The sequence below is a fragment of the Phoenix dactylifera genome, unplaced genomic scaffold (assembly GCF_009389715.1).
Source record: "Phoenix dactylifera cultivar Barhee BC4 unplaced genomic scaffold, palm_55x_up_171113_PBpolish2nd_filt_p 000513F, whole genome shotgun sequence".
Taxonomy (NCBI): Eukaryota; Viridiplantae; Streptophyta; class Magnoliopsida; order Arecales; family Arecaceae; genus Phoenix; species Phoenix dactylifera.
Genome location: NW_024067927.1, coordinates 14360 through 24992, shown reverse-complemented (window position 1 = coordinate 24992; position 10633 = coordinate 14360). Strand labels below are relative to the sequence as shown.

The 10633-nt window shown below is 36.0% G+C and overlaps 1 protein-coding gene across 2 annotated transcripts; it reads left to right on the top strand.

Annotated features, from left to right (window-relative positions):
- The first annotated feature begins 3594 nt into the window (after nucleotides 1-3594).
- LOC103715367 (elongation factor 1-delta-like) lies at nucleotides 3595-9096 on the top strand. Of its 2 annotated transcripts, none has more exons than XM_008802969.4 (8): nucleotides 3595-3725; nucleotides 4375-4484; nucleotides 4611-4727; nucleotides 4820-4913; nucleotides 5346-5466; nucleotides 5662-5775; nucleotides 5876-6037; nucleotides 8786-9096. In XM_008802969.4, coding segments are annotated over exons 2-8 (696 nt in total). In that variant the 5' UTR covers nucleotides 3595-3725; nucleotides 4375-4398; the 3' UTR covers nucleotides 8788-9096. The 2 variants fall into 2 exon arrangements, with proteins under 2 accessions (XP_008801191.1, XP_008801190.2); XM_008802968.4 differs by lacking the exon at nucleotides 3595-3725 and adding an exon at nucleotides 3773-3805.
- Nucleotides 9097-10633: the final 1537 nt, after the last annotated feature.

Genomic DNA, 10633 nt, shown 5'->3' with positions numbered 1-10633 from the left:
TAAAGCATACAAATTAATCACCACAAATATATAAAGATTTATAGTGGTTCGATACCAACCCTGCACGTATGTCACTCTCCAAGACACCCTTCTTATAAATTTTTACTATAATCTCTCCAAGATTACAATACAATTGTTTTGACAGAGCTCACAACTAACCCAATTGATTTTTACTGAAAATCAACCAAAACCACCACCAAGTCTTTTCTAGGCTCAATATAGTCTAATTCAAAGTTTGGATGGATCTTTCCTCCAAGTTTCAATCTCTAAGACTTGTTACAATAGAGTACAAGAGTATATAATACAAAGAACCAGAGTAAAGCTGTCCAAAAAGAAAAATAGTCAAGGAAGTGATGGAGCTCTTGGAAGTAGTTGGTTGGCCTTGAACAAACTTGAATATTCTTTACCAACTCTCCTATCATTGAGAGATGTGATCATTTGGCTTTCACTGAATGCACTTGAATGTTTTCTTTCTTTTCTTCTCTCTTTTTCTTTTTGCTCAATCCTCATTTTGTTATTCAATCACCTTTCTTTTTTTATTCAATCTCTCATCTTTTTTTTTTGGTGTTCCCATGCATTTATATCATCAAGGAGTTGTTGGAAGATGCTTCTAGCTATTAGACAAGCTAAAAGAGCTATTAAGAAACAAGAACGATCGTTCTAATTTACAAGAAAACTAGCTGTTACTGTAGTCAGGTGTAGATGGGTTGACTTAATTTCTTTAAGGGTCGACTCGAGATTTTTAGAAGTCGACTTGTGGTCTTTAGGGCTCGAAATATCTCTTATTTTTGTTGCACTCTATCTTTCGCCTATGGTCATGTGGGGTCAAATCTTTTGCTTTTTGGGATCGATTCATCCATTAACAGGGGTCCTCATTATCATCTAGGGTCGACTCGTTTGTTTCTCTGGTCGACTCTTGTTTAACACCAGTCAGCTCATAATCTTCATGGGTCCACTCAAAAATATGTTGATTTTGACTGCTCTCTGTTTTCTGTCTGAGACTATTCTAAGGTCGACTCGTGTGATCTAGGGGTCGACTCATGAAAGCGTACCAATCTATATTAGTGTTTTACGGTTGACTCATGTTTTTTCTAGGGTTGACTTTTGAAATTGCCCAAAGTTGAAGTTTTTTGTCTTTGCTTTTGGGCATTCGGGGTCGACTTAAAGTGTTCCTGGGGTCGACTTAAAGTGTTCCTAGGATCGAATCTTCTTTTGCAAAGCTTTAAAAATGTAAGTTTCATTCTTTTACATTGATAGTTATAGAATGGCAGCATTTTGGCTTCTTGCGACCATCCTAGTATACTCTAAGGAATTGATTAGTGATTTTTTTACTCAAATATTTTGTATCATCAAAATCAAATCTTTTGGATCAACAATCTCCTTCTTTTTGATGATGATAAAATCTTTCAGCATCGAAAGAAAATAGCATAAACAAGAGTAACATCCTTTTTAATGCATAGTTAATTTGTAAACTTCACCAATATTCTTGAATCATATGGGAATGGTAGTTAATTTGTAAAATTCATTAATACTCTTGAATCATATGGGAATGGTGCTTGAATAATGTAAATATATTTTTTAAAAAAGTTTTACTATCTGTTGGCCCTAAATAGTTGATTTTTGTGATGCAAAATAGTTGAGTCAAAAGTTGACTAATCTATTTGCTTTGAATTTAAGTGATAAATTTTAGAAAGCAAAGAAGAAAATCTTTTGCCACTCTCAAAAGAAGATCAACCATCTAAAGCTCCACTTGAAGGAGCTAACTCCAAAAGGCCATGAAAATATTTCTTAGAAGCTCACATATAAAATAGAAAAATTTCATCCTAAGCTACCTCAGAGTCGACCCCAAGCTTGCAATGAGTTGACCTCGGCATACTGTTACTGATTGATGCATCTTCACGAGCTGACTCCAACAGATTACGAGTCAATCCCAAAATGGTCTCAAAAGACAAACGAAAAACTAAGAAATTCATCACTTGACGAGTTGACCCATGAAGTACTCGAGCTGACTCCAGCATAGTACGAGTCGACCCTAAAATGCCCATAAAGAAATGACATAGTGCTGAGAAAATCATGGCGTTGGCAAGTCAACCCATGGATTTCTCGAGCTGACTCCAAACAAATAGGAGTTATCCTTAGAAAGAGACGAGTTGACCCTAGAACAGACACAGTAAAAAAATAGAAAGCAGTAAAAGTTAGTCCATTGAAGAGTTAATCCCTGAAAGCAACAAGTCGATCTTAGTCATCTAATGAGTAGACCCCTGAACTGAGAGCCGACTCGATAAGTGCAATAGATGAAAGATAGAGCGTAATAGAAACAGAAGCAAACTCGAGCCGACACCTGAAGATTATGAGTCAAACCTTGAAAATCTCGAGTCGACCCAGAAAACAGCGAGTCGACCCCTTTGCACCTCACAACTATAGCGGCTAGTTTTCTTGCGAGTCTAAATGGTTGTTTTCATTTTACCACATCTCTATTAACTGTTTAATGGCTAGAAAAGTGTTACAATCTTTTCCAAAGAGTATAAATGCATGAAAACTCTAAAGAAAAAAAAAAGAGCTCGAGCACCATAAAGAAAAATCTACCAGAGCAAGAAACGAGAAATAAAAAGAGAGAGCTTCAACGAGCAAATCATTTAAAAGCTTTCAATATCAGAGAGTTGGTGAAGCTCTTTTAATAGCAATCGAGTCAACTAACATAGTATAGCTCCATTTATTATTTTACATTTATTGTTTTGGAGCTATGTTCATTGTAGCCGCATTTACTCCTTTCTATTATTTGCTATAACAAGTTTCACGAATTGAAACCTGGAAAAAGATCCGTCCAAACTTGAAATTGAATTGTGTTGAGCCTAGGTTAGGATTGGAGAAGGTTTTGGTTGATTGCCTGAAAAATCAACTAGATTATTTGTGAACCCGAAAAATAATTGATTGTAGATTTTGGTTGATTGCTTAAAAAATTAATTGCGTTGTCTGTGAACTAGAAATACAATCGATTATAGGTTTTGGTTGATTGATCTGAAAAATCAGATATGTTTGGTTGTGAATCTGAAAAACAACTGAATTGTAATATGTGCTATAGATTTTATTAAAATTTCTAAGAAGGAAGTCTTGAAGAGTGGACGTAGGTGCAGAGTTGGTATTGAACCACAATAATTTTTTTGTAGTCTAGGTTTGTTCTCGTTCCAGTTGTTTAAGCTTTTGAATTCAATCCATGGCAAATGGTATCACAGCCAAATTCATTATATGTCACGACATTCATCATTCATGTCGACCTTTCACTGAAGGATATTAGAGTCAAGGAGGATCAGGTAGGGTTTAGTAGAATGTGGACCATGAATGGGCCCCTCCTTTTTGAGTAGGAGCCGGGCCGTCGTAAGGATGTCATGAGAGATCTCACAAAATTGGGTGTGGGGGATTATTATAGTTTAAATATAGTCCATTTAGCATGGGTAGGAACAATGGTAATCCATAGCTCTTATCGACCGCAACGCGGTGATCCGTTTTTCATCTTGAACCGATGGGCTTTCTAGCAATATTCACGAGTCCAGTTCGATACGGAATCAGGCTAACCCTAAATATCAACACAACCATCAGATTGTGATCCTACGGTTCTGAAAGGTGCTTGGAGCTCATAAAATCGGGCTCCTAGCTTTTCAATAGTCCGTCGCTCCTCGATTCCCGTCCCTTTCGTCTTGCCCTCTTGCTTCTACTGAGCTTCGGAGGTATCAACTCCCCTGCGGCCCCCTCATCGTCTCTTTTGTCGTTGGAAATCATTAGATTTTCTATGAATCAACAGACCTTAGTTAGTATTCTATTGTTGTTATTCTCATAGCATGATTAGGTCTGTAGGGTTTTGGATTTCTAGATGTTTTTTGATGTTATTCCATCGGACTATAAATTTTCAATTCCTTTAGCATTGCTTATGTTCACTTTTATTCGATTTTGTTGTTATCTATGCGTTGATGGCAATGAATTATTTGTGTTTTGGTTCTCAATTGCTCAACTTGATGTTGTGTCTCGGCATTCAAAGGGATTTAGTTTTACTGCAAATATATTGTTGTGATTCTCGATCTGTTCTTGTGTAAGTATAATTCATCAAAACTTAAGAAAAAATAACTTTTTTTAAAGTTTTGTCAGTCAATCCCTTTATCCATGTAGATTATCAGAAACTTCATGGTTTACAGGCCCAGATGAAATCTTATTAGATGATTTGCTGTAAAAAGACTTGGCTCTGGATCAGATTAGTCCACCTCCCTATTTGGTTTCTTTGGATTACTCGTTATCGATGGCTATGCTTTTATGATTGTGAGAGAGATGATTTTGGATTATGGAATACTTGTGTATGAAGATTTTGCGGTATTATACTTGCAGGAGATCAGTATTTGTTTAGAAGCAATGGCTGTAACTTTCTACAATCTCAACTCAGACTCTGGCCTCAAAAAGCTTAATGATTACCTTCTTACTCGTAGTTATATAACGGGGTAAGTGTTCTATTGCTTTGATTAACACCTATGTATGCTACACGTCAAAAAAGATAGGCACCTATGTATATTCACGCATTTTATATCATAAAATTATCAAAAAATCTGTTCACAATCTTGTTTCAGTTACCAAGCTTCCAAGGATGACCTTGCTGTGCATGCTGCACTTTCCACAGCCCCATCATCGGAGTATGTTAATGTTGCTAGGTGGTATAACCACATCGATGCTCTTTTAAAGATGTGGTATGTGCTCAGCTTAAATTTGTTGTATTTCATTTGTTACCAGCTTTGTAGTGTAAATTTTACTTAATTGATTGGTGTGCTTTGATGTCCAGCGGTGTCACTGCGGAAGGTGCTGGTGTGAAGATTGAATCATCTGCTTCTGTTTCTGAAGGGGCCCCATCCTCTCCTCCTGTTGCTGACAAAAAGGTGTGCTTCTTTATAATTGCTTTTTAAGTGCTTTTAGTGTACTTCCATTAAGTGCTCTCAAGCACCATTTACATTCCTACTAATCATGTATTCTTGGTTGGAGTTACAATGGCCATTGTGTTCTTTTTATATATCTTAAGCAATTGTGAAAAGTGGTAATTAACTAAAATTTTTTCACGAAGGAAAATATATAGTATATCTTGCTGTTGTTATAAAACATGAATTAATTTTTGTTGCTTTGTTTTTCGGTTTAAAGCTTAATATATATTTCTTGGTCATGTACTCTTCCAACTCCCTAACATTTGGACGCTTTATTTTTATGGATCATTAATTTTCTCTTTCAGTCAGTATCTCATTCATTATGCAGCATGGGAGATTAGCAAACAAGATCAGTCGACTTTCTGGTATTCTAATTATAACTTGTAATTTCAGGCCCCAGCTGCTGCTGATGACGATGATGATATGGATCTGTTTGGTGAAGAGACAGAAGAGGAAAAAAAGGCTGCTGAAGAGCGTGCAGCGGCCACTAAAGCATCCGGAAAGAAGAAAGAGTGTAAGTTGTATCTATGTTTATTTTTTTCAATTTGTCTGCACTCTGTTGGAGACTCAATAATTAATATATAAACTCTTTTTGCATTAGAAAAAAATTTAATGAGAACATACATTCGTGTTAGGGAAAATCTTAAGATGCTGTATGTGTTTCATGCTTATCATGTTAATGCCTGACAGCAATGTTGTTTAATGTCAGCTGGAAAGTCTTCAGTACTCCTTGATGTAAAGCCTTGGGATGATGAAACAGACATGCAAAAGCTCGAGGAAGCTGTAAGGAGCGTCCAGATGGAGGGTTTGCTATGGGGAGCTTGTACGTAACACCTCTGTCTTATTATTTAAGTACTTAAAAACTTGAATGCTTATTTCAGTCATTTCTGAATTTAATGGAATGCTGTATCCTGGTCATGCAGCAAAACTTGCTCCAGTTGGATATGGCATCAAAAAGTTGCAAATTATGATGACCATTGTGGATGACTTGGTTTCTGTTGATGACCTTATTGAGGAGCATCTCTTGGCTGAACCAGCAAATGAATACATTCAGAGCTGTGATATTGTGGCATTTAACAAAATCTGTGAGTATACTTGATTTAGGTTTCTTTGAGGGAGGAATTATTCGAGTTATTCTCATCCTTTCTTCACTTGTTTGTTGACATTCTATTGGAAAAGCACAATTTAGATTTTGTGAAATGGGGTATTTAATTCCAGAAAATATACTTCTTACACACAAGGGATAGTAGTCCAATTGTTTTCACCAAAACAACCATAAAGACCTTTATTTGTTACACTAGTGTCCTTAAGCCACCCCAAAGAGTGCCATATCAACTATAGTCTAAACAAGAAAGAAAATCCCCAAACAAACTTAATAATAAAGAAACTAATAGCCCTTGCCGAGCCAAAGTGAACCTGCCAACACCTTTTGGAAGTTCACTTCATGTTCGCTTTATGCTACAGTCAAGAACAACCATCAAAGATCATATCAACAACCTTCCAACATCTTTAATTCAAAATTTGTAACAGACCATTGAAGTCATATTTTCTCTTCTTTTTCTTTGCATTTACTGTCAAATTACGAGCACCAGCATTATTTTATCAATTCTTACATGATATCTCCTTTTCAACCAAAGAAAGAAAATCTCGCAAATTACTAGACCACTTATGAATGAAGGTGCTCTATTGTGTTCCCTAAGCAGAAATATTGCAATTCTTGTTTTTAGCAGAATTCTTGGAATTCTTGTAAATTGATGTCGAACTGCCAATCAATGTTGCAAGATACTATTTTATGGCATTCTCCTGGTTGAAATACAAGTGCACAAACATCATGCACCTGTAGTTTCTTTTCACATACTTCTGATTAATTTCCTTAAGAAGGTGAAAAGCAGAAAGAAATCTTTGCATACTCCATTAGATCATTTGGTTGTTGGTTTTGTGATGATATATCACGATATCCATTCTGCCATCATCACTTGTAAATTTGTTGTATTTTTCATAAGAACCTTTCTTTTCTGATATGTGTTGTTGCCTTTTTATAAATGTTGAAGGTTAGTATTGTTTTCATTGACTGCTTTTTTTTTTCATTGAAAAGGTTACATGTAAATGTTGATTCTTTTCCTCCAAGATATTGTTCAGCTTCAATAAAAGAAACTCATCATATGGTTATTCACCATGTTATATCTTCTCATTCTAATCATCCCCAACATTTGTCTCAAAAGAAGGTTATCAAACACGTTAGTTTTGAATTCTTTGGTCGTGCATAGAAACTTTTGTCTAGCCTGCATGAGCTGTCCATATTGTCTTCAAAAACCATCTTGGTTGCTCATTTATGGGATCACAACTGAAAGGAAGGCCCTGCTTGGGCATGGTGCCGTACAAATGAGGTTCAAGACAACTTGTAGGGCCATGTGTAAGGTAGATCATTTGCGTGCAAAGTAACTACTAGTTGCATGTCTTGAAGAGAATTTAGCATGGTATATGATATAGGACCAAACCTCCTAGTTCAGCCAATATCATACCATACCGTCCATGAACTAGGATGATTCATAGTCTCAGTACGAGTAGGGCCTGAACTAGTGTCAACCATTCCTTATTTGGAGTTGAGCAGTTTCGGGCAGTTTAACTCGATAACGGCTTGGTTTAGGCCCAATTCATCCCCAACCCTCAATAATTGAGGAAGAAAAGGTACCGAACCCTTTTCTCTCTTCTTTTACCCATGAGCAATATAAGAGAGGAGAAAGGGAGAGAGTGGAAGGATGAGCAGGCACGCAGATCCTAAGTTCACCGAGGTATTTTTCTAGATTCCTTCTTCCATATCTTTTTTTTTAAAAATTTCATAAATAGTTAAAAATTTAAAAATATGGGGAAGTCATGCTAAAATTTTGCATTTTGATATGATTGTGTGATGTTGTAGATCTTAGTCAAATTGCACAACGGTATAAGTTTTTCATTTTTTGATATTTATTTTATTTTTATTAAAATTTATTTTCCTGTACGAGAGATATTGACACTCGACTTGGAATTGAACATATGCATGCATATTACATTTTCATTTTTTTAATATAAGTATGATATATTTTCAATATTATACTTAGTTAATTTGACATGTCTTATATAGTCACTCCATTTTTTAGGCATGCAACATAAAAATTAAATTATATTATTTTTAAACATCAAAAATTAACTGTAAAAATCCTACTTTCACTCAAAACTAAATAAAGGAAGCTTAAAAATTTTGAAAACAAAAAAGTTTTTTTATGTACCAATCCAGGTTGGTATAGTATGGTGCCAACCGGACGGTACTACTATCCTAGAGGTATGTAGTCTGGTACTGAGATTGCAAACCTTAAAATATAGTGTTGTTCTTTAATAATACCCATCTTAGCTTGGTGTACACATCATTCCTACCAGCCTATACACATATCTATTATTTTTTGGCTGATGTGTTCAGGAAAGTCAATTATAGTTTGATGTTGACTTTTTTCAAATCGGCATACATGGAATATGTTCTATGGCTACAACTATGGATCTATAAGTATAGATTGTGCTACCTTTGAAATTGACAACTTTAAGAAGCCTAGAGATCCTCATTCCCATGCATAAGGTCTTGTTCACAGAAGCTGATCAAATTTTGATTTGGCTTTCGAATATTCGTATTGTGAGGAAAGAGACTTCTGCTCTTGTTACTGCAGTTCATAATGTTTTGATCATTATCAGTTTAAATATTTTGAATACTATCAATATTCAGCTTTATCTATTTCAAGTGTGTACTTTCCATATGGACTGTCATGTCAGTGTAATTAACTTGCATATGCTTCTCTTTGCTGCAGAGGACAATTTTGTATGGCTGGGAGATGACACCAGACTGGAAGGTTATCATCATGTTCAGTAGATTATAGTGTGATCTAGTCATTTAGAGAGCTTTTGGAACTTTGCTCTGGGGAGGACCTGCTTCATATGATATTATTAATCTAAACTTGAAATTTTATGGTGATATGCATGACATTTTTAATGTGACTGTTGCTTTTGAAATTGGCTTTGTTGGAATCCCAATTGATGTCTTATCGTGGATGCTACTTATTGCATGACATCTGTTATTTGCATGAAATCTGGTTGGACTGAGAGTAACTCAGTGTTTCATGAATGGCAGAAGACACCCGCTTTGATGGATGACTTGTTGTGCCCAAAGCTAATTTCATGCTTCCCAGTTACTAGTTGGTGTCTAAATGTTGCATGTCTTATCACGAATTACTTGGGTGGTGTTCAAAAGAATATCCCTTTCTCTTTGTTAAGCTCTTCTATTTTTATTTGGCCAGTTTAAATTTTTTCCCATTCCACAACGTTGGTAGCTTTTTTAGTTGCTATTGCTATTGCTATTGTGCAGAATCTATTGGGTTATAGAGTTACTCATTGGTTATTTTTGTTGCTGTTACTAACTGATCGAACAGAGCTGGACAGTTTAATCAGTTAGCTGAAGCCTTGCCTTTATAGAAAAACTCATGTCTTGTGTGATGCTTCTAGTCTATTTAACATCCTTTGTGTAATTTTAACAGCATGTCTACATTTGGAAAATTGCTTATGTAGAACCCAACATCCTTTGTTTTGGATGACTGGGCGTTGAGGTTGTCCATGGGGACTGGTCAGATTGTGGTCAGATCACGAAGGATTGATTGAACTTTTGGATGTAATCATGCTGAGCATCCTCTTCTTCTCTGTGAAACCTGTAGAATACACAGCCAGGAAGGTCTTAGTTTTTATTGTTTTCCTTTATTATGATAAGATGACTCAGGTTTTTGAACTTATGGAGCAGGTAATTGGATGATATGAAGGCATTTGCCTATTTGAGTTGCTTGTTCTTCATCTTTTTTGTATTCAGCTGCTGCTGTTTTATTCATTAGTTTTTAGGCTGGCTTGTAAGAGAACTGGATGAACTACTTCACAGAAACAGGAATGATGCATAATGGCTTGATTGTTATGAGACATGACAGTGGTAACAACGTATGATTGTGTTTCGTTGTGGAATAAAATTTGGAGGGGTAAGGAAAATCTATATCTTGTACCCTGGAGGAAGAGGGCTTATACAGCGAAATATGAAGATTTTGATGTTATGTTGAGGGGATTGATGCAGATAAAAGGATTTTAAATTTCGCGACAGGGCTCCACAATTTTGGTGGATCATTGATGCGGAGTATAACTATACTCCCCTCCCATTGCGATCCAAATATGCTTGAGTTTAGAATGACTAGTATTTGCATATGTTATCCATGTTTGTTTAAAAAAAAATAGGAAAAAAGAAAAAGAGGTGGGTGAAGGGGAATTGGCTCGCTGCTGTAATGGATAGTAGAGGATCCGTGGTACTCGAAGTATGGAGTGATTCAGTGCCATATCCCACTACATTTGGCTCTATATATTTACAGAGTTAACCTATGTTCAGTGTCTAGCGGAACGCTGGGGGCTTCACTTCTAACTCCTTATACCCATTTCAGCTTAGGAGGGAGAGTGGAGCCTCAAGAAGCACTCTTTGAGAGAAAGATTTGTGCCCTTTTTCATTCACGTAGAATTTTTTTAGAAGAAAAAAATACAGCATCTATGAAATCCTGCATATTTAATGTGCTTGTCTCACGGGAGTTCACTCACTGAAGTTCGGCTAGGAATCATTTTAAAGGATGGATTTAGTT